The 25,466-nt window shown below is 36.7% G+C and overlaps 1 protein-coding gene across 3 annotated transcripts in view; it reads right to left on the bottom strand.

Annotated features, from left to right (window-relative positions):
* PATJ (PATJ crumbs cell polarity complex component) overlaps positions 1-25,466 on the bottom strand; it is a 321,583-nt gene that overhangs the window by 138,672 nt on the left and 157,445 nt on the right. For all 3 annotated transcript variants that reach the window (XM_037136218.2, XM_037136219.2, XM_037136220.2), the window contains exon 28: positions 1,502-1,698. In XM_037136218.2, coding sequence (XP_036992113.2) covers positions 1,502-1,698 — 197 coding nt within the window. The remainder of the gene's footprint in view (positions 1-1,501; positions 1,699-25,466) is intronic.

The following is a 25,466-nucleotide window of genomic DNA, read 5'->3' as shown; positions in this document are numbered from 1 at the left end:
GGTCACTTTCATGATACTATATTACAAAAAAAAAAAAGAAGGAAAAAAAGTAATTCCAGAAGTGACATTTTTGTGGAAACAGAACATAGATGGGAGAGACTATTGGGGTTGGAAGAGACAGGTGATGCTAATGGTCTCACGGTTGTGTCTACCCAGCTTTGGCTGTATATATTATTAGGCAAGCCAAATTGTGATGACTGAGAACTGTATTCTGAGTCAGAATCTGAAGAAGAAATCCTACAAATCAAAGTCAGTAAGTCCTCGTTTTGAATAAGCAGTCTGACACTCAGTGCCTCTGTAACTCCCCTTAATGTCCAAGTTTGGAGCAGTTTATCCAGGGGGCCTAGAGCACACTGGTTAACAAAGAGTTAATAAGTCAAAGAACGCACCCATAAAAGAGGTTGCTGCATCTGATACTGAGTGCATATTAGCTGTTGTCATTATTATCACATTTTTCATTTTGTAGTACCACAATCTTGTCATGTATGTTGCTTCCTAGACTGTAGCTATTTGAATGTATTGGATGTACTCATCAATTTTTCTGTGTCCAGTTCTAAGAAACACTAAAAAAATATTAGCTGAATAAGTAATTCAACAAGCAAATGAATATCCAACGAAGATAAACTCTGAACAGAAACACTAATTTTAAGTTTAGGAGAATAAGAATAACCCTTCATTTATTGATGAAATCATCTAGAGAGTAATTAGCACAGAATCAGTCATCTCCTTAGCTTCTTTTATTTCTATGCTGGTCCTATATAAGGAACTCACATGGCCTTGACTCTCATCGTGAACTTCACAGATACTAACCATTCCCCGAGTCTCAGATCACATAGTTTCACTGGCTCTAACACCTTCCCCCCAAAACTAAATGACAATGACAACAAATATAAATAATTCAAAACTCAGAGAATGCTGATTAAATATCAAAATATCAAATTAATACATAATCAAATGAGTTTTGAAATTTTTAAAAATTAATATAAAAAATAAGCCTTATACTTTTAACATGTTTCCATGAGATTTTCCTTAATGGATCCTAAATTATTCTGAGGGATTAGCTTCTACTCAAGCAGCAAAATAACATTTGCAAGGAACAGTATGATTTTTATTTTTGCTTTGAAAAATAATTTGAAATAGATGAAGAAGATATAATGTCAACATTCTTATCCACCTCACTGTATTTTTTAAAATTTATTTATTTACTTATTTATTTTTAGAGAAAGAGAAGGGAGGGAGAGAGAGAGGGAGAGAAACATAGACGTGAGTGAGAAACACCAACTGGTTGCCTCTTGCACTTGCCCTGACTGGGGACTGAACCACAGCCCAGGCCTGTATGCTGACCGGAAATCAAACCAGCAGCCTTTTCCCTTGTGGAACCATGCCCAGTTGTGCCACACTGGTCAGGGCTCCCCCTCACCTCATTTTATTGTACACTATCCCCTGCACCCCCTCACCTCAACAAAAGAAAAATTTAAAAAAATACACATCTTCTCCTTACCTCTAACAGCTCATCTCCAATGCGCATTCGTCCATCCTTGGCAGTGGGTCCTTCTGGGTTAATTCCCACCACAAATATGCTCATGCGTGACCTGTCTTTATTGCCAGCAAGGCTGAGTCCAAGTCCATTCTTATCCTTTTCAAGTTCGATAATGTGCAATTCTCCAGGCAAATCTGCATATCTTTGCCTGATTTTTTCTATTAAAAAATAAAAAGAAAATTAAATAGAGCAGCTGAATTTGTATTACAGAGATGTATTTTTCTGTTCATACTGATTCCTCTGCAATGACTGGTCCCTCTTTGAGAATGAAGTACTTGAGGTCATTGATAGCCTTCTATATAGGTTACAGTTAAGAATTATTTTATATCCATCTAAGAAGGTTAGCTCACCCATAAAATTTTCCCTGATTGTTCAGGTTCACACTGGCCTAGACTTTCCATGCATTATTTTCTCACATAAGAGGGTCAGAACACTATGGTAGAAACCCTGGCTTCATTGTATCCACTCCAAAAAAAGGAGGGGTGGGGAGACAAATACTATTTAGTGAGCACCAGCTATGTGCCAAGCAAAGTGATTGGTCCTTGAGCTATTCCGAACAAAACAGACATGGTTCCAGCTCTCATGAATCTGCAGCCCAGGAGAAAGAAAACCAACAATTAATTCTAAATAATTACATTTTTGAAAAGGGTACAAAACAATATTGAGTGCTACATGAGCAAAACTCAAGGGGAATTAAGAATGTTGGCTTAGCCGTCAGCTTGGAATTCATTCTGAAAATCTACCACTTATTCCATATCCAATAACTAGCACACTATTTTATCTCTATGGAATTCTTCTGGGAGATGGGCATTGGATTACCCACTGCATAGATGCTGAAAAAATGAACTAAAACACATGTTAAAGAACTCAGTGGTTCATGGCTTCCAGGCATTCTATAATTCTTTCATTCAATCTTCTGTGTCACCTTGCTACCTTATTTTTTGGTCTAAATTCCCTATTTTATATTTTAGGATTTGGCTGCCTATGATTCACTTGTGTTGGTCCCGTGCAACAAAATACCTAGCAAATGCAAAAGCAAAAATACTAACAGATGAAACAAAATTCACTTGTTTCATCTGTCAATGAAACACAACATCACCTCCAAACCAAGTAAAACAAAACAAAAATGTTATAATAAAAAAAATCAATGAAAGTAAAATATACTCCTTTGAAAACATTAATAAGACACTCTGCAAAAAATGATCAAGGAAAATCTAGATGGTACAAATAAATTAGAAGAATGGGGAATAACTGCAGACAGATTTTAAAATAACATTATTATGAATAATATAATATACCAACAGACAAAATGTTGCCATACTTTATTGATAACATAGATAAATTTCTTTAAAAATTTAAAATGCCATATTTAATACAAGACATGTAAAACTGCATTAGACTAGTAAATATTAAAGAAACTGAAATGATCATCAATGATACTTCCTTTAAAAAATACCTCAGTCCTAGATAGTTTTACATTTGAATTCTATCAGATTTCAAGTTACAACAAATTTTATCCTCCATATGCTGTTCCAGAACATGGAAAATGTACAAAAACTTATCCACCCAGTTTTTGGAGGCTGGTTTAATCCTGATTCTGATTCCAAAATAAAGACACATCAAGAAAATTATAGTCTTATTTATAATCAGGGATATAATTTTTTAAAAAAGATAATTTAATTAAGAGTATATTAAAAATATTTAGTTTGACCTCTATGATGTAGGCAAATACTTGACCATTTTCTTTTTTTTTTAAGATTTTATTTATTTATCTTTAGAGGGGAAGGGAAGGAGAAAGGGAGACAAATATCAATGTATGGTTGCCTCTCATGCATCCTCTGCTGGGAACTGGCCTGCAACCCAGGCATATGCCCTGACTGGGAATCAAACCATGATCCTTTGGTCCACAGGCCCATGTTCAATCCACTGAGCTAATCCAGCCAGGGTAGTACTTGACCATTTTCTGACATGAGAAAAGCATCTTCATATGATTCAATATAACAATACATTGAAAGAAGGGTGTATCCCAAGAATGCAAGGATGGTTAACCATCAGGGAATTTTTCTAGGAAAATCACATTCATAAACTAAACTAGAAGAACAGAAAGATCTTATTAATAGATAAAGAAAATTATTCTGAGAAGATACATCTATTTAAGATTTTTCAAAAATGCCAAACTGTAGGCAAATTGGAACAGAAAGTACTTTCTGAATTTATATTCACAAATAAAAATATACTGGAAAAGATACTTACAGTGCTTAAAACCAACAGGGAATTAATTAATATGCAAAGAACTTCTATAAATTAAGCAGAAAAAAATAGCAACTCCAATAGAAATCTGGTTAAAAGATATAAAACTCAAAAGGCTAACAGACATGTGAAGAGACACTCAAATTCATTGGTAATTATGGAAATGTAAATTAAAATAAGATATCAGTTTACACTACTAGACTGGCAAACATCTAAAAACTGCATCATTAAGCCTCAGTGGAGATATGAGGACAGAGGAATCCTCACACACGGTGGGTGCGAGTGTTGAGTTGTGTGGCCATTCTGCAGAGTAGTGTGGTAATACTTAACCAAGCTAAGCATACACATACTCTATACACTGGCAAATTCACTCTTGGGTCTATATATCCTAATGAGTTCTTCCACAGGTCTCAAGAGGACAACAGGCTGGTATTCATTACAATGTTATTTGAGTTGGCAATAATCTGGATGTCCGTCATTGGGAGAGAGAACAGGTGAAATGTGGTGAATGGGCATCACAGTGTACTAGCAACAATTAGAAACAATTCATTGTAAGTAGTAAAAACAGACTTTAAAACAGAGCTAAATGAAAAGGAGGAAAAACAGAGTGGTGTCAATACCACTCACGCAAATAAGATTAAAGCACAAAAACACACAATACATATTTTATAAGCAAATATACAAAAACACAAGTATTGAACACATTAATATGATTCATTATAGTGGGCAAAAAACTAGGAAGAGCAGTGCAAAAGGATCAGAATTCAGTTCAAATCCCTTGCCAATGCATTTAACAGCACTGGTTCCTTGGACCAGTCGCTGAACCTCTACAACCTGTTCATTTCTTCTTTGTAAAATTAGGTCATGACCTTAAAACAAATGTTACCTAAAAATGCCTGGGACATTGGGTCTAAATAATGTTAGGGGAAAAATGCAACCATGATTCTCCCCGCAAGGCTTAGTTATGTTGAAGTTTTAAGTAAGTGTTAAGTTAGTCTTAAGTTAGTGACAATGCAACTCTTTCCTTCTTTACCTTTATCTATCTGGAGGAAAACTGAGACTTGTGAAAGGGTGCAGTGGCTCCCCATGACGCAAGAAGGAAGCAGGCACAGAGTCCTCCCGTGGGGACTGTCAGAGGAAGGGCTGGTGCCATTCTCCCCAGAATGGGGATGAATGGGGATGTTTTCCCATCCCCGCATTCTCTTCTCTTAGTTTCACATATTGAGGCGTCCCCGTGACAACCTCCGCAGTTGCGGAGGAATCACACCACTGGATCAAGTGTTTGTCCCATGGGACTTAGGCCACTGAGATGGGTGTTAAATTGTGTGCTAGTCCAGCATGGCGTTGAAACCCTTTCTACAGTTTCAGTTTGGGGAGATGGGAAAATTTCTGCAGATGGACTGGTGGTCATGGTTGCACAACGATGTGCATGTCCGTAATGCCGCTGAACTGACACTTGAAAATGGGTAAAGTGGTAACTTTGTTGTGCATATTTTACCACACACACAGAAAAACATATCCATAGGCTTAAAAGACCCTTCAAAAATTGGTTCCCTTATCAATTAAGGTTTAGATTTAGTATCCTGAAAATTTACAACCAGCAGCCCTATTTTTCTAGCAGTGTTATGTTGACACACTACTATAACCCAGCTTATTCAATTAACACATAGTAATTGAATCCAAATTCATGGTTTTTGAGACAAAAGGCAAACTATGGAATTTGTTTTTAAGGTCCTTAAAATCTATCATTGGAGACAAGCATGCATATGACTAATCATAATTTAGAGAGATAAGAGCTATAATAAAAATACCAGAGCTGAAGTCACCCATCTATTTTACTGAGTTGCCAGGAAAACTACTATGTCTGCAAACTATACTGAGGATTATAGCTCGTCTAACAAACTCTAAATCTACTGGTCAGCTAAACCTTTAATACATAATGAAAAAATCTCATTTTATTTGACATTTCCAATAATCCAGAATCTAATTTCTTCCAACTTCATTTGTTTAAATGCTAAAAAATGAGTTACTCAGCTTTCCTTGATGTCTCTTATCATTATTAATATTATTATTATAATTTGAGGGAGAAGCTCAATAGAGTAAAGCTCAGCAAGAAGGCAAATTCTATTGTAAATAGTGATACAATGAACATTTATAAAAACAGTCACACAGATGTAAAGTACAGCACAGGGGGATATAGACAATTATATGGTAGTAACTGAATGGTGTCAGATGGGTACTATAATTAGGAGTTTATCACTTCATAAGTTATATAAGTGTCTAATCATTATGTTGTATACCTGAAACTAATATAAGTCAACTATAATAAAAATATTTAGAATTAATTTAAAAAATAGAGACTTCCAGTCAAGATAGCAGCATAGGCAGACATGGCTTGCCTTTCACACAACCAGGACAAAATTACAACTAAAATATAGAACAACCATCACCCAGAACCATCAGTTTTATGAGGCTCCTTATGCATACAGCTCACTGTCTTCTGTACTTAAAACAGTGCCTGATGTATATTAGGTGGTTAATATGTGTAATACATGCCTGTTGAAAGCATAGAAGAGTATTTCTAATGTCCTCTTGAACTGCTATGCCATACTATTGAACCCATGACCCCCCATAATGTAACAAAAAGTGACTGAGACCTAAAAGCAGTAGATACAAAAATTTTCCAGACTCATTGCATTCTTTCAGTTAAAAGAGGCAGAAGAACGGTTTCTTCTTTAGATTTGTATTGAAAAGTAATAAAATCCACTAGGACTATTAGAAAAACAAATAGCAAAGTACACATTACCTTTTAAAATTGACTGTATTAACTGAAGGAACTTGAAGAGCAAAGAGGTTTATACTTTATTATTTTTTCAATGCATCATTAAACAGGAAAATAAGACAGTAAAAGTGCCACATGCTTTGTAACACATATGCTCTTTATTTTTTAAATACATTATTGTTTATGCTATTACAGTTGTCCCAATTTTCCCTCTTTGCCCCGGCCACTCAGCCCCCCTGATCCCTGTTTCCATAGTCAATCCCCACACTGTTGTCCATGTTCATGGGTTTTTCATGTATGTTCTTTGACTAATCCCTCCACCTTCTTCCAGTCATTCCCCACTTCCTTCCTCCCCTCTTACAGCTGTCAGTCTGTTCCATGATTCAATGCCTCTGGTTCTATTTCACTCAATAGTTTATTTTCTTCATTAGAGTCCTCTTATAAGTGAGATTATATGGTATTTGTGTTTCACCAACTGGCTCATTTCACTTAGCATAATAGTCCCCAGTTCCATCCATGCTGTCGCAAAAGGCAGGAACTCCCTTTTTCTTTCTGTTGCATATTACATCACTGTGTACATGTACCACAGCTTTTTCATCCACACATCTACTGATGGGCACCTAGACTGCTTCCAAATTTTGGCTATAGTTAATAGTGCTGCAATGAACATGGGAGTTTTGGGATTCTTTGGTGTGAACCAGTGGAATCACTGGGTCAAAGGCAGTTCTATTTTAGTTTTTTGAGGAAATTCAGTACTGTTTTCTAAAGTGGCTGTCCCAGCCTGCATTCCCACTAACAGTGCACTCTGGTTCCCTTTTCCTCATATTCTTGTTAGCACTTGTTTGTTGATTGAGTAATGATAACCATTTTGGCAGATATGAGGTGATAGCTCACTGTGGTTTTCATTTGCATCTCGCTGATGGCTAGTGATGTTGATTTGAACATTTTTTCATATGTCTATGGGCCATGTGCATGTCACGGTTGGAGGTGTCTACTCAGGTCCTTTGCTGATTTTTTAAATTGGATTGTTTGTTTTTCTGGTGTTGAGTCTTACAAGCTCTTTATATATTTTAGAGACTAAACCCTTGTCCAATGTATCATTGGCAAATGTGTTCTCCTATACAGTTGGGTTCCCTTTTAATTCTGATGGTTTCTTTAGCTGTGCAGAAGCTTCTTAATTTGATGTAGTCCCACCTGTTTATTTTTTTCCTGTATTTCTCTTGCCCTAGGGGATACATCGGCAAAAATATTGCTATGCGAGATAGCTGAAATTTACTGCCTATGTTTTCCTCTAGGATTTTTATGGTTTCACAATTTAAACTGAAAATTTTTAAATCCATTTTGAGTTTATTGTGGTGTATGGTGTAAGATGATGGCCTAGGGTTTTTGTGTTTTTTTGCATGTACCATTCCATTTCTCCTAACGCCATTTATTGAAGAGACTGTCTTTATTTCATTGCATGCTCTTGCCTCTTTTGTTAAATATTAATTGACCATAGAGAAGTGGGTTATTTCTGGGCTCTCTATTCTGTTCCACTGAGAATTACTCAATCTGATAAAGGAATTCATCAAAGTAGTGGGGTACAAAGTTAATATTCAGAAATCAGTGGCATTTTTATATACCAATCATGAACTATCAGAAAGTGAAATTAAGAAAACAACCCCATTCTCCATTGCAACAGACAAAGTAAAGTACTTAGGAACAAATTTAACCAAGGAGGCAAAAGACCCGTACTTGGAAAACTTTAGGACACTGAACAAAGAAACTGAGGAAGATACAAATAAGTAGAAACACACTGTGTTCATGGACTGCAAGAATTAACATCATTAATATGTTCCATACTATCTAAAGCAATCTATAGACTCAATCCTAAAAAGATACCAATGACATACTTCACAAAACAAGAACAAATATTTCAAAAATTTATATAGAAACAATAAAGATGCTGAATGGCCTCAGCAATTTTGAGAAAGAAGAACAAGTTTGGAGGGATCACATTACCTGATATCAAACTATACTACAAGGCCGCTGTAATCAAAACAGTGTGGTACTGGCATAAGAACAGATACATATGCTCTTTAATCTTCAGTTAAATTTTTATTGTTAAGATTTTCAGGCCTCAGAATTTGAATTATACTACATTTTTTATTTAGACTCATAACTAGAAGGAGCTTAAAGATGGCAGGTCCAACTCTTATACAAATTAAATACTATGTTTTCATCATATCATGGAATCAGAGACTTTTAATTCAAGCAAGATAAACCATGAAATCATGTAAAGCTACCATCTCTTACAGTACTCCCTGTAAGGTACTCCCTACCTCAAGGTACTCCCTACCTTGGACTCCATTTCATAAAGAAAGAACTAAGACTGTAATAATGAAGATCCTATATAAGGTTATAAAGCTAATTTATAGCTAGAAACTAAAGTCTTGTAATATGCAGTTCAATTCCTTCTCTACCAAATCATATTAAACTTCTCCAATGACATTTTAAAAAATAAAAATGACTTTAAATTTCTCCCTTGGTTAAAGAAGCTATCTTTATAGTCATCACTTTTGTAATACCTCCTTACACAAAAAAATTAATTCACAGTTCATCATGTCGTTGAATCCTCTCACACTTTTGCAGACACCTTCATATACAGGTGAGTGAAACAATACTCAGAGAGATGAGATGATTTGGCCAGTGTATTGGTCCAAGTGCTGTGCTCGCTTCATCATGACACAGCTATCATTTAAGACTAATGGAATTTTCTAATAATAGGAGGCTCCCTTAAGAGAGTTGAAATAATGCTTCCCAGGCCTAGTCTCTTCATTTTCCAGGAAGGTGACCTAAAAAAATCACGCTAAAAGCCTGTAAAATAGAATCATAACTAAGCTCTACCAGTTGAGATTCTGAGCCAGTGAGTTTCAGGTAAGGTTTGGGAATGGTGTAAGTTTCTCTTTGTAACAAGGTCCTTAGTGATTTTCACGGACAGCTGTTTCTGTAAATGACAGTTTAATCTCCCATGCAATGCAAAAATTTTTCTCCACAGCAATCATGACAGTCAACCATAAAGTTCACAGATAACCAAAATTTATGACAGGCTTTAAATATGCCCCTCACAAAATTAATCTAATGTGGAGACTATCTCTGGCTCCACAATCATGTTCAGGATTAAATAAGAAATCTGTTTGACTACACAGTAGATTACTTTAGAATCTCAAGCTCAATCTTTTCCCCTATATCTCCTACCCTCCTGCAATATAGCTGCCTCCCACTCTCTCAAATCTCAGAAATTTCCTGTATTTTCCATTACCAATTACTTCTACTCTGTAGGAATAACAAAAGGTGAACTAGAATTTCAAAGGGCTAGAAGGAAAAGTTAGTGTGTGTGGGGAAAGCAGAACTGAATTCTCATCTTTGAAAAATCAAGACACCACATGACAGTTTGTTAACTCAGAATTTAAAAAAAAATCACAGCAGAGCTCCTCCTGCACATAGCTGAGTCAGCACAAACTGCTCCCCCGCATCAGACATGTGGCTCCACCACAGGGGAAGCCCACACTGCCTGGCATTTGCTCTAAGGGCTGCTGTGAGTCGTTTCCATGGCAACCAGTGGGTGGGGAAGAGGATATGTGGGAAGAAAATGTATACAGAATGTGGTTTTCTGAAAACATATCAATTTCACTAAAAGTACATTAAAGAGGTGGGATAAAGAATGTTATTTCATTTGAAGCCAATGAGGTTCTCTTCTAAAATTAAGAAAAATAAAATCCGAAGAACCCATACTTTGTTTCTTGAGTGCACACACACACACACACACACACACACACACACCACTTATACAATGACTAGATTTTTAGCAACAAAATATTAAAAGTGTTATAATGATCCAAGATCTTACTATACCTATTACTGCTATTTCCAAGAAATATTTGTCATAAATACCTGATCCTTACACCGATTTTCATTAACTTTGACAATGTTTAATTAAGTTCGTATCCCAAATAATCTAGGTGCTTTTTCATTTCTAAATAAAATTCAGAGATCAGGAACTAAGTAACCTACTTCTTTTGGCAGCAAGCTTTACTTACATCCCTGAAATGAACATCAGCCTAGAATAACTGGAGAGAGAGAACAGTCTCGATTCAGCTGAATAGTCACGCTCATTTAAGCATGGATTTTCTAGCCCCATAACAATGTTATCTGAAGAAAGGAATCCCAAATTGCTCATAATTCCGTATCAAAGCATCAATGTCTTTTTCTTGTTCAAGAAAGCTAGTAAGACTTCTCCAGTATGGTCTCAGGGTGTTTTTTTTTTTATCATCATAGGATATTAGGTGTTGCTAAGTAACAGAGTCTTTCTCCCAAGAAAGAAACTTAATTCAAGCCACTGCCCAGTATTTTAATAAAAAATGTTCGGCACATTGGAATAATGACCCAATACAACTTCAGGAATATTTTGTTACCTGGTTTCTTTCCAAACAATAAAAAGTAATAAACACAGAAAAATACTTAAGTATATTTTCCTATACATTAAATACAAGAATGGCACTTTTAAATAATTAGGTTATGATATGCATCTCAAATTAACTTTATTATGCAGTAACCACTTTTAATTCTGAGAGTTAGTCAGTACATGCAAATTTTAGAAGCAAAAACATGAAAGAAAATCATAACTAATCTGAAGAAAGAGCATGGGATCTCCCATAGCAAGGAGCAAATCTCAAGTGAAAACCCACAAATAGAAAAAACAATAAAAACCTGTCAGGGTATATAGACTACATTTGGCGTGACAACAAATGAGGAAACTTTCCTCTTACTTGTAGAAGATAGTTTTGCCAGTTATCAACTTGACAATATCATATGGATCTCTAAGTAAGAATTAATATTAAAACACAACCACCTGAGAACTACGGGTAAGTATAACAACTGCTAATGTTGTTCTAAGCACTCTGCTGTTGTTTAACTCATTTAATCTTTATGAGAAGTGCATCTGATAGGTATTATTATTCCCAGTTTACAGGAGAGGAAACTAAGGCACAGAGAAGGTGGATAACGAGTGTGGTAACACAGCTAGTGAATAGTAACGCTGGGATTTGAAACCAGAAAGTTTGGCTGTGGAGTCCATGATCTTAGGTGAAAGTCAGGGCCAGAATCAAACAACAAAGTAGTAATGCAGAACTTGGAAAAAACTGGGGAAGTTAAGTCGTTTCCTTTCTTTCATTCACAAAAATTCAATTCATATTAGATAAAAAGAATAGTAAAAAAAATCAACCATAAATTGAAAGTGACAAAATTCAGGCAGTCGATTAGAGCAAAAATCATTATGATTTTTTCCTTAGGAGACAACAGAGTAAGAAAAAAGAAAAGCCTCAACTAATAATGAAAATCTAAAATGTTTCAATTAGATGAATCAAAATTCCAATGAGTCAATATGCAATTAGCAAACTTTAAACAAGGCACTGTATTAACTGAAGTTTCACTGACACTATGAGGATGCCTTTGTATATTCAGTGTTATGAAATATAATCCTCAAGATGCCCATTTACAGTAGAATGGATAAACGACTGTGGCATGTTCATAAAATAGAACTTTATTCAACAATGAAAAGCAATTATTGCTATATTCAACATGTTTGAATATAAGAAATGTACTGTTGAGTGAAAAAAACCAAAGTAGAAAAGTTGTTATACCACATGATTCAATTCATATCAACTTCAAAAACAGTAAAAGCTAGTCTATGGTTTTAGACTTCAAGACAGAATTCACCTTTGAGGAAGAGGGAAGATACAGTAAATCAGAAAAAGTAACTTTTTCCGAGTGGTAGTAAAGTAAAATTCTATTTTGTGTCCTGGGTAGTGGGTGGAAATTCATCAAACTGTAGTACAGTTTCCTGTTTGTAAATATTTCAATAAATTCATATTTTAAAAAAGAATAATGTAATGTGAGGACCCTGTTTGAAATCTGACTTGAAGAAAACAACTGTAAAAATACATTAATTATAGCTTATATATTAGATAAAACTCAAGAATTGTCGTGTTAGGTACAATAATAATCTTATGGTTATATTTTTAGAGATGCACATGTACAGATGAAATTACATGATGTCTGGAAATGGTTTAATAATATTTTAGTAAAGAAAAATAAGGGATAGGTCAAATAAGTACAGTAAAACCTTGGTAATTATTGAATCTAAGAGAATAATATATGAATCCCCACATATTATTCTCCTAGATATAATATTTGCAAATGACTTCATATTTACAAATTTGAAAATTTTCACAACTGAAAGAAAAAGAAACACAAAACCATCCTACTAACCCTACCAGACTTATCACCCAGTTGTACAAATGATGAATCTGAGGCTCATGGAAGTTACAGGATTTGCCCAAACTCGCGTTTAGTCAATGGTAGAGGGTTCAAATTTGGATCTGACCCACTCCAAGCCCCATATGTTTACCCACCATAGGAGGAAGACTGAAAAAGAAGCATGTTGTGTTCACATCTGCTACAGGGGCAAACAGGAAGTCTAACACCTGCTTCAGTCCTTTTGGCATTTATAGTTTAGGAGGACACGCACGGGCAATCCCCAGAGCCCAGCCTTTGAGAGTTTAAGTTGGCATCAGTACGCACTGGATGACTTAAAGAGGGGAGAAGAGGGAACTTCAGAAAGACTATAAAAATACAACGGAGGACAAATAATTAGAGGCAAGGCTAGGATGTGGTGGTAGGAAATGATTGGATGGATAAAATCAACAAGGCTTGCACACTGTTTGGATATCTGAGGTAAAAGATGGGAAAGGATAAAAGGGAAATTGAGGCCTGATCCTTAGAGACAAAGAATGAAGAACAGAGGTGATGATTTAGTTTGGGCGAGCTGGTTTGCAGTATTAACAACAGATGTTAATCTGTTAATCTGTTTGAATCTGCATTCAAACCCTTGTCCGAGGTATCACTAGCAAATACATTCTCGCACATAGTTGGTTGGTTCCCTTTCCATTTTGCTGATGTTTTCTTTAGCCATGCAGAAGCTTTTTAATTTGATGAAGTCCCAATTGTTTATTCTTTCTTTTATGTCCTTTGTCCTAGGGGACATATCGGTGAAAATGTTGTTGTGTGGAATATCTGAAATGTTCTTGCTTATGTATTCCTCTAGGACTTTTAGGGTATCGAGACTTATATTTAAGTCTTTTATCCATCTTGAGTTTATTTTTGTGCATGTTGTAAGTTGGTGGTCAAGTTTCATTTTTTTGCATGTAGCTGTCCAGATATCCCAACACCATTTGCTGAAGAGGCTATCTTTACTCCATTTTATGCTCCTTCCCCTTTGTCAAATATTAATTGACCATAGAGCCTTGGGTTTATAACCAGAGACGGGGAAATAGAGAATAAACTGACAGTAACCAGAGGGGGGAGTTGAGGAGGATAATGGGGCAAAGGAGGGGAAGGCTCATCAAGGAACATGTATAAAGGACACATGGACAAAGGCAAGGGAAGGAGGGGAGGACTGAACGTGGGAGGTGGGGGTGGGTAGGGTGGGGGAGAGCAATGGGGGGAAATGAAGACAACTATAATTACGTAACAATAAAAGAAAAAATAATAAAAATGAAAAGATTTAGTTCATAAACAGCTAACAGACCCCAAATATGTAAAAGGAAGTTATTATGTAAGCATGAGTGGTAGCCAAAATTCTTTCCAAATATATATCATCAATCTGACCATTAAAAAAAAATAACAGATGGCTGCTGCGTTCAACCTGGAGCTCAAAATGAAGGAGAAGACAGGCCTGAACTGCTGCTAAGTCAGTGATGGATAACATCTGACCAGCATTTGGCAATGAATTAGCACTCAATTGTGGCAATAAATTAGCACTCAACTGTGGGGAGAATGGCTCAGAGGGGAATGGGGAACCAGATCATTTAGGAGGCCACTCCCATACACCTAAGAATGATAAGAAGTGGATATAATATGGGTGAAGGGGTCAACTGTAATGCAAAAAAGGAACTCAAGGATTCAGAAAAAAAAGAGCAATAGCTAACTTCGTTCTATTTATTCATTTTTTAAAAAGTACTGAATGCCTGCTCTAAGCCAGGCATCATACTACTTGCTAAGGATATAAGGATGAGTTAAAAGAGAAATAAAAAGTTGAATTAGGTACTGTCAAAAGCATAAGAAATGCTCAGAGAGCTCCAGAGAAGTTGGACCCAAGAAGGAACACACCAAGGCACATCATCATTATATTAGCCAAGATTAAAATGAAGGAGAGAATCCCAGAGGCAGCAAGAGATAAGGGGACAGTCACCTACAATGGAGTTCCCATCAAACTGTCTGCTGATTTCTCAAAAGAGACCTTACAGGCAAGAAGGGGCTGGAAAGAAGTATTCCAAGTCATGAAATCCAAAGACCTACATCCAAGATTGCTCTATCCAGCAAAGCTTTCATTTAGAATGGAAGGGCAGATAAAGTGCTTCCCAGATAATGTCAAGTTCAAGGAGTTCCTCATCACCAAGCCCTTATTATATGAAATGTTAAAGGGACTTATCTAAGAAAAAGAAGATAAAAAAGATGAACAGTGGAAGGACAACAAACTCACAGTTATTAACAACTACACCTAAAACAAAAGCAAACTAAAAGGACAGCTAGATCAGGAGTGGAACCATAGAAATGGAGATCTCAAGGAGGGTTAGCAACAGGGGAGTGGGAGGAGGAAAAGGGTGGAGAAGGTACAGAAAATAAGTAGCATAGACGGTAGGTAGAAAATAGACAGGTGGGAGGGCAAGAATAGTATGGGAAATATAGAATCTAAAGGACTTGTGATACATGGACATAAACAAAAGGGGGGAAATGGTGGGGGAGGGGTGTGCAGGCTGGAGGGGAATGAGGGGGGGAACAAGACAACTTTAATGGAATAATTAATAAAATATATTTTAAAAATGAATAAAATCTTTAAAAAAAGAAATTTCAAATATGATTGAAATCTTTCTTTCAGTTTACGTAACTACAGACTGAGAAAGGTTCACTTCTGGAATCAGTACCTAAACTCATAAGAATCACACTGAGTTTGGAGATGGAAAGAAACCAGCCCAGAGCTTTCACAGTCAAGGACACCAAGGACCCCAGAGGCTGCCACAGGCTAACAGCAGTAGCAGAGCAGGATCCAGAAGGAACAGAATCCAGAAGGAACAGAATCCAGAAGTCCTCGTTAACTGGGCAGTTTCTCTCTTCTAGGTCTCAGATATTGATGCGGTTCTGCACTGAAGTTTGAGGTGGGCTATCTTCATCTCTCCTTTTCATAAATCTCACCCCAACTCCTTTACTTCACCCCACGAGGAAACTGATCACTCTGCCAGATCCCTCTGGTACTGAGGGATGTGGGATAAGGCGACCACTCAGTGAGGGAGGTGCAATTGGCAAGTGGTCTATTTGCAAAGTACTAATTCATTTACCTCCTGTAGGCTGAAAACATAAATTTAAATTAAATACAGACAGAAGCATATCCACCCTAAGTAGTGAAGACAGTCACGTCTACACCCGTGTTCAAACACACAGGCTCACACGTTCAGTCTCCATGGACAAGCCCAGTGAGGCCCGTTTGTAATGGCACAGTTATACCCGAAGAGTGGGCCACAGATCACCGGAGGTACTTCGGTATAAAATGCAGTTCTCCGGGCTCTATGTCATGTCTACAAAATCTAAATCTTTGAATGCAGCCAAGGAATTACTATCATTTAAAAAAAAAAAACTGTTCTCTATGGAATTCTTACACACATTAAAGAATACTGTCAAAAAACCTACAATAAGTATCTGTCCAAGAGTAAAAGCCTTAATGGCCCTTGGAGATGCCTGAAAAAAAAAAAGACATAAAATGGGGTTTGATTATTATGGACCTCAGAGTTTTACTAAGTCTTAAGAGAGACCTGTAAAAATGTGCTGATTGTGACAATGGCAGTAAGAAAAGCCAAATGTAATTCAAGAGAACACTTTTTATAATCACTTGTACATTTTATGTATCAGGAGAATAGAGAATATGGTTCTTTAATCATTACAAAAGCACTGACTTGCGAGCTCCTCATGGTTATAGTGTAGCGGAAATGTGCTAGAGTCGGGCTGACTTTGCTTTCTGGTCATTGCTCAGTCACGCAATGATGCTCGGCCAAAGCTCCCCACTGGAGACAGATCGCCGAGGTCAGCAGTAGCACTGACAGTGTGAGGGTGTTTAATTATGTCTTCTGCAGGGGAAACATGGCAGTTTCCAGGAACTAAAAGGAACGGGAGTAGCACGTAGAAAAAGGAATATAATACGGTATTTGCCAAGTTTACCTGGTCCCCTTAGTGACTGATACTTTAGAAGCAAACTTCCCACTGCATACCTGCTTCAGAAGTCACCTGGCTATGTTTGCCCAAGGCCCTGCACATACGCATTAGTTCCATTAGTTCCGGTAACCATCACAGCAAGGTTAAGGGAAGAAGTAGAATTCTAGCTGGCATTTGACAGCCTATGTGTGTGCGCACAATTGTCTTCAGCTGTTCATTGCTCATGTTCCCCACTATCATGAGAGAAGAAACTACCTGTTTTCTGAAGGCAGAGGTCCTGGTCCACAGTAGGTACAGCATAAATATATAAACAAACTACAAAAACACAAACTTACAAATTCTTCATCACCTGAATTTGTCAAGTAACAGGTTGAGTTAGGTGAAATTTCTAATTAATAGTTTTATTTCCCCTAAGAATTAAAGTTTAATAAAAGACTCCAAGATTAGACCTAGAAGAACATCTTTTCTGGGTAATTTAGATGTTTCATCATTAGTGGAAATACTATCAGTTAGGTGTGTGAAATAGACTCAATCAGAAAAAAAGTCCAACAGGTTTAAAGTCAGAAAGATCTTCCCCAAAACGTACATAATGAAGGAAAAAGAACTACTGTTAAAATTCTGTTGATGCCGCACTGTGTTTGTTGACTTCCTGCAAGTTACCTAACCCACATTTCCATGTTTAAAATAAGAACAATAATCTTTCCTATCTTAGGAATTTCAAAAGATAGAAATAAAGAATTTAAAGTGTTTAGCTTAATGCCTAGCCCGCAGCAGCTTTAATACTTGAGGTTTATTACCAGCCAAAACCTCCCTTTATTATCTATTGCAGTTGGAGAACTTAAAGTAACACATAAACCAGTTTTAATTATGTAGCATTAATATCCAGAATATTAAAGAATTCCTACAACCCAACAACAACAAAACAGCCTGAATAAAAAATAGAGAACATGAAATGACATTTCTCCAAAGAAGATACTCAAATTACCAATAAAGACATGAAAAGTTTAACATCGCTACTCATCAGAGAAATGCAAGTGAAAATCACAAGGAGGTACCACTTTGCACCCATCAGGATGGCTACTATTGAAAAAAAAACAACAAGTGTTAACGAGGTTAGGGAAAAACTGGAATGCTTGTCCTATATCGGTAGTAATGTAATACGGTGCAGCTGGTATGGAAAACAGTATGATGATGTCTCGAAAATTAAAAATAGAATTATCATATGACTCACCAGTTCTACCTCTGGGAATATATGCAAAAAAATTAAAAGCAGGGTCTTAAAGAGACATTTGAATACTCATGTTCACAGCAACTGTTCATAATAGTTTTTACCACAATTAAGAAGGGAAGGAGGGAGGGAGAGAGGAAGGGAGAAGGAAGGGAGGAAGAAGATAGAGTCTATTAAAAAAAAGTTAACCCTTTACATTTTATTTAAGGCTATGCTGTGATTTAGATATGCATTTGCCAAAAGGACGACTGAGTTAGGAAGAAAATCACAGATACATTCTGCAGAGAAACTGCTGCAGGAAGCAAGGATCTATTGCACAGAGCTAAAGAAGTCAACAGAAAAGATGATGTTCTGAAAAACTGGTAGCTAAGATGATCATAATGAAGATACAAAACAGACGCCAATGACTGTCAAAATAAACTGACCAGACTCATCATTCATCTCCTTCCCACAGAGGAAGACATACTTGTTCTCTCCTGGGGTTGGTATTTTTGCACCATTTAACGACTTGGGCTTTAATAGCCTTTTGGCTTTTTCTTAGGCAGTGGAGATGATAACATGAAAAAGGAACAGTCTTTTTTTCTCATTTGTGTGTCATCTTTATATTGATCACACTCTGAAAGCAGCCAACAGTCAGAACCTGGACAGGATCTTGCACATTGGTGAACAATTGCTCTCACAAGATAAAAGGAAAGATAAATGAGAAGGGATGAGACTGGAATAAACAAGCAACATAGAAAGGCAAAGTAACAGCAGAGGAGGAAAGCAAGCAAGGAAACATCTGTGGAAGACTAATCTAAAATCTCTTACGGGCACTTCCGAACTCAAGTTTCTGACAATAACAGATGCTGCCTTTGGAGTGATAGTTGCCTTCAAATAAAGGATCTTATTTCATACTTCAATAGTGCTTTCTAGAAAGAAGAAATACTGAGGCCGGAAGAAGTAAGTGAACGGCCAAGAAAATTAGCTAGTAAAGGTCAGAGTTGCTTTTTTAACATAAATCACTGCCTCTTTTATAAATTATAAGCCACACATGTTTTTAAAAGCTAATATGGAATTGTATTCAGCACACTATCTTTTTTCTAATACATAGTCAAATCAATCCTATAAAGAGCAGTACTGGACACTTGTTGAAGGTATCTTACCTTGAATGGAAATTTAAACTCAAAATGCAATTTGAGGTAAAATTAGCAAAACAAAAATGTTTAGTAAAAATATCAAGATTTTAAGAATAAAAGGAGAGTTCTTAAATTTAGTATGCTAAATAAAAATAAAACAATCCCTTATATTTTTGATAACGTTATAAGTACATAATACGCCTTGCTCTGTACAAGACACATAAAAGTGATCAGTAAATGTTTTTCATAGCTCCATTTTCTGACATGCTCTCTTGTATAATGCACTCTAGCCATATTATAATATCATGATTCCTCTGTTATTCTATGTCTTAATAACTCTGTACAATGCTCAAAGAGTTCCATGACTTCTTGGGAAGGATTCAAAGTCCTTGCCCTTATTCCAAAGAACTGTCAGAGCTTCCCTCTGTCAAGGCCCTTCCTCCACTGCAAACGCTGACTGATTTACCTTCCTCAAAGGACTGGGGATTCCTTGAGAACCAGATCTGGGTCTCACTTATTCTGTATCCCCAACACTTATCACAGTATCTGGCACATAGTAGGCACTCAGTTAAGTAAAACTTGATTTGTATCTACAAGAAGTTAAGGATGGGAGACTAAATATTTTTCAGGTCTGTCTTTTTTGATAATTCACTTTGCTTAAGTTTTGGTGCCATTTTATGATCCTAACAGATCACCAAAAACAGAGATGGGGGGCACTAGCAGTACACAATCTAAGCTACTAGTACAGCGGGCACCCAAAGTCTACTTTCAATCCTACGTAACAGATCCCTGAATGAATTCCCAGGTGAGTGCTCTGGGGAAGCCAGAATCTTCCCATCTCACTCTACTGATTCGAGTCCCTTGTACTTGGACTATCCAAAGCAATGTTAAGTTGGCAATAAAACCTGGTGACTAAGAACGTGGGCTCTGGAGTAAAACTGGGCATTCAAATCCTACTTCTGCTGCTTGCAGTTGGGAAACCGTGGATTGATGAATCCCCTTCTTTCCTCAGTTAGCTCATGTGTAAAGTGAAAATAATAACAGTAAGTATGTGTTTGAGTAGTTGGGGGTAATAGGTCAGGTAACCCAGAAGAAGCACAGCACAGCACCTGGTCCTACTTCCCACTCTTACTCTTCCAAACTTTGCAGAAGCCCAGAGCTCCACACATCTGTAATTTTTCCACATGATAATTACCCCACAGGCCAGACTGCTGTGCCCTCTCTATTCCTCCCCACCTGCCTTTGTCACTGCTTTACTGTATCCCTGGTCAGCTGAACTACTTAAACTCCTGGCCCCTACTTCCACCCCATGAGATCCAAGAACAGAAATAAAACATGTTCCCTTGATTGACATGCAGGGGAGTGGGAGGTGAGAGCTGCACTTTGAGAACCACTACAGTCACTAAAAAATTATGTCACTTTTAGCTTATAGAAATCAAAAACAGTTATGAGATAAATACAGATGATATTAAAGACAGTAATTATATTCAAATGCAAATAACGTCTACTGAGAATGAGTTTTATATTTGGTACTGCCCCAAAGTCTTTCATATGCTTTTAAAAAAAATACTGAAACCAACATTCGAAGTAGCCAGTAGCCTAAAATTTTAAGTGGCTTGACTAAAATTGTAAAACTACAAAGGGGCAGAAAAAACTGAATATAGATCTTCTGACTCTACACGCAAAAACTCCATTAAAGGGTGGGCTCTTTTTTTTTTTAAATTTCAAAGACAAGAGTTAAATTTATGTATATTTGTGTATTTTTCTTGATCAGGATCGGTAATATTAAAGTGAGCTTTGCTTAGCTCTCTAGTATGAATATAAAGGCTTAACATTATGCTTACTCTTCACTTGCTCAAAATAGTTTGTACTGATACGTATCATGTGGCAAGCATGTTGCTAGAGGCTGACGGGCAGTGGAGACCTGGCCCTGGGACCTTACCACCTAGTAAAGAGAGAGAATCAATCTAATAATCACAAAACGAACTCAAATAGGGGATATAAAGGAAAGGCCCCACTGGACGTGTCCAGAAAAAGTGCCTGTATTTGAACTGGACAGCAAGGAGAACTTCCTCAAGGAAGTGAGGATTGAGTTAAGAGAGCAGAAAGAGTAATACTAGGCAGCGGAAGCGTATGCAAAGCTCTAAGCCGAGGGGCAGGATGCTGTGCTGGAGGAACTGCCCCTACAGACAGAACGCGGAAGGTGAGGGGCACGTCGCACACTGGGAGAGAGGAAAAGAGGTCCTGGGCCAGACCCTGAGAACCCTTAGACAGTTATAATGGGAACTGGGGCCCAGATTGTCAGCAAAATAGAACGAATGACTTACCTACAAAGGTATCGAAATGAATACCATGTCATAAGTGAAAGCTAGAACTTTCCTGAAGATTATATATAAAAGTAAATTAAAATTTAAAACTACTACCATGTTAACTTCCAAAGAAGCAGGTAAACATAGATTTTTGTAGCAGACAAAAACAAAACAAAACAACAACACAGCACATTTTAATACTTTAGGCATAGAGATAAAAGGTCATTTCATATATGCCATCATAGATTAGAAGCTTTTTGAAAATTCTGAATTATGAAATTAAAAGTGAAAAGGGATATTAGAAAACTTATCCATATTCCAAGCACATATAATCAAATTGTCAGGTAGTATATTGTGTAAATACGGTATTTATACATGATTTGCTTTCAGAGCTAACTTACAAACTCTGTTGAAGGTAAATGCTGCCATATTTCCTTTACAAATTACAATTTAATTGTACTGCATGGTAGGGAATGGAGGTGATGCACTGAACAGCAACCGCTACAAAGGGGTGTGGATCCCAGACACCATGCAGTGCTCACTTCCAGACTCATACCTATGAGAAAATGTCCTTTAGACATTTCAGATCATTAGAAGTCCTTTAGATCTCTATCCTTTAGAATGACTATTATTTTAGGGTTTCTTCACTCACAGTTGGGAATTAATCCTAACTAATGTATCTTGCAAGTAGTTCTCTATATCATCCCCCTTGTAGTCTATCAACACATTACATTATGTGTGAAATAAGAGAAGATTATTTCCTCTTTCTCAATAGTTTTAACAGTCCTCTTCTGACTAAACTAACATGTCTCTCCTCATTCAAAACCCTGCGTCATTACTCCACAAAGTATATCCAATTACTCTACACTTCTAACTCAACTTACCTCATGTCTTCTGGTCAGCTATAAAACTGCTTGGTACAAATAATTCAAAACTGAACTCCACATGGAATATTTGAAAGAAATATTTCAAGGAGAAAAAAATATCAAGAAACAGAAGAACACAGTCAATGCCCAAACCCTTCCCACTGACATACCTTTTACGTGTTTTTACATATCCCAGCATTCATCCATTCACTCATTCATTTAATATATATTGAGTGTGTCTTCTGCACAAGCATTAACAAGATGTACTGAAATAAAAATAGCCCAAGAATGCTAGTCTCATGATGCTAAAAACATAATGAATGGCCCTATATCAATAAAAATATGGTGGCTTCCTTACATAGGCATGATCAATTATTAATTCCATTTTCATCCCTTCTACCTTCTCTGGAGGAGGGGAGAGAGGAAATTCTAGCTTCTAACCATGGTTTGGTCTTTCTGGTGACCAGCCTCCGTCCAGGAGCCCACCCAGAGTTGCCTCATTAGAACAAAAGATGTTCCTAGTGCAATAGTAACTTCAGAATCTACAAGGGTTTCGAGAGCCCTGTGCCAGGGTCAAAGACAAATATTAGAACCAGAGGTGCTTCCAGTGTTATCATGTAAGAAATGACAGTGGTTCTAGGGGATGTGTGCCAGGTCCTTGGGGGCAGGGACAAAATATGCATTTTTTTTATCTCGTGACAGAATTTTATTTTTTTAAAGAATTTTTCTTTTCTTCTAAAGATTTTATTTATTTATTTTTGAGGGAGAGGAGAGAGAAAGAGAAAGAGAGGGAGAGAAACGTCAATGTGTGGTTGCTTCTTGTGTGCCCCCTACTGGGGACCTGGCCCACATCCCAGGCATGTGCCCTGATTGGGAATTGGACCAGCAATGCTTTGGTTCCCAGGCCAGCACTCAGTCCACTGAGCCACTCCAGCCAGGGCGCATGATAATATTTTATATTAAAGTATTCTGATCAGTAAAAAATTATTAAATTGATTCAATATTTTTTACCACCATTTGCCAGAAAACTTACAACGATGTTTCAACTGTAACTAACCTGGATGACAAAATTTATGACATCAAAATACTGAGAGTTAGAAATTGTGAGTATATCACCAATTGTATGTATAAGATAAGTACATAATGATAAACAAATAAAGTTAAAACTTTCAATCTTGAACAGGGAAAATAATATACCAACTAACACCTTTTTTTGTATATAGCTAACTTTTTGTAGTGTTTACTATTTAAAAAATCAACCGATGAAATACTTCATATATTTTATGCCATATAATCACCTGGAAAAACTTATGGCTGGTGGTATTATCCCCATTTAGGGGAAAATAAATAAAAAACCCGACCATTTTGTAACAAGTAATTTGCGGAAGGATACACAGCTAGCTATAAGGCAGGATTTGAACCCAACACTGATTCAAAGTTTTTAACTTCTATGATATAATTCAGAGGTTGCCAAACTTTCTGATAAGAGCTAGGCAGTACATATTTTAGGCTTCCTTGGCCATATGGTCTCTGTTGCAGCCTATCAACTCCACTATTTTTTTGTAGCACAAAAACACTAGAGAAAACATGTACTGTATTGTTTGGACTGTAAGACATACTTTACCCCACCACTCCAAAATTTGGGAGGAACAATGGTTGTCAAATGCTGTAGAGCTCTGTTTACATTTACACGGGTAAAATATTATGTTATTTATGTTATTAAATGTTTTACCACATGTTTTGCTTCAAAATTTTTTTCCTAGTTTTCCTCCTCTAAAACCTAGGTGCATCTTATGGTTTGAAAAATATAATAAATGAATGAGTGTGGCTATGTTCCAATAAAATTTTATTTACAGAAACATACAGCAAGTCAAATCTGGCCCACAGGCTATAGTTTGCTGAACCTTAGAATAATTTATTAATTTAAAATTAGCTGACCCTGTACCAAAGTTCTGCTGGTTACAAAATGAAACACTGCTACTTTCTCCTACCTGACCAAGAAACTATTTTGTTTACTAAACACATACATGAATAAGTCATATTACAGATTCCTTCAGAAAAAGCAAACAATGGGTTGAGAGTAGGAAAAGAAACTTGTCTGCCCATTATTCTACTGCTTACCCTCCCCAGTTATGTAAATTCCTCATAAGAACTCCTTTATGGTTATTGAATTTTTCCCCCCAAACCCCATTGTTCCAATGGAAGAGTATGTCCTTATCATTGCACATTGTAGCCCATAAAAAGAACTTGTTGAGTAATACATTCAGATGGTAGAATGATTTCATCTTCTTTTGTAAGTTACTGTTCCAAGAGAATGCCCAATTTATAAATTGCAAAGATTTGGCCATTTTCTCATAAATATTCATTAGGTTACATGGAGAAATGGCTTTTTCTACATCAGTTTGAAGAACATTTATTGAACATCTACAATGGTCTAAGCTTTGGAGATAGAGGAGACTAATGCCTAAATGCTAATCTTAACACCATAATCACATGGAAGGGGTGATGACTGAAGCCCAAACTAAAAGAAATAAGAGCACAGATATGTGATGAAAATTATAGACTCCCCAGGGACTGAAAATAGAGAACTAATGTTTGTAGGTTCTGTGGTGTGAAAACACATAGTATGTATTTGCCAAAATGATCCTTCTTGAAGAACAATCAAAACAGGGGACTATAGCCCTGCCTGGGTGGCTCAGTTGGTTGGAGCACTGTGCCTACACCAAGAGGTTGGGGGTTCAATCCCCAACCGGGGTACATACTTAGGTTGTGGGTTTGAGCCCCAGTTGTGATGCATATAAGAGGCCACCAATTGATGTTTCTCTCTCTTTCAAATCACTGAATATATCATCAGGTGAGGGTTAAAAATTAAATGGGACTACACAACTTGGAAATTATTATACTGTATAAATACACCTTGGCAATCATTCATTTGAAGAACCGTCATCTGTCATTTGAAGAACCAAAGCATCTTAATTTTGTACAGGAGTGGAGAGCTGTTTCAGAGATTTCACATGGCACAGATGAGCAGCCTTCACCAATATAATTTAGTTTGTTGTTGGGCTATCTCT

Source organism: Artibeus jamaicensis, unplaced genomic scaffold, assembly GCF_021234435.1.
Source record: "Artibeus jamaicensis isolate MK-2021 breed Jamaican fruit bat unplaced genomic scaffold, CSHL_Jam_final scaffold_1019, whole genome shotgun sequence".
Taxonomy (NCBI): domain Eukaryota; kingdom Metazoa; phylum Chordata; class Mammalia; order Chiroptera; family Phyllostomidae; genus Artibeus; species Artibeus jamaicensis.
Note: the sequence above shows the minus strand (reverse complement) of the source record. Positions and strands in the feature narration are given on the sequence as shown.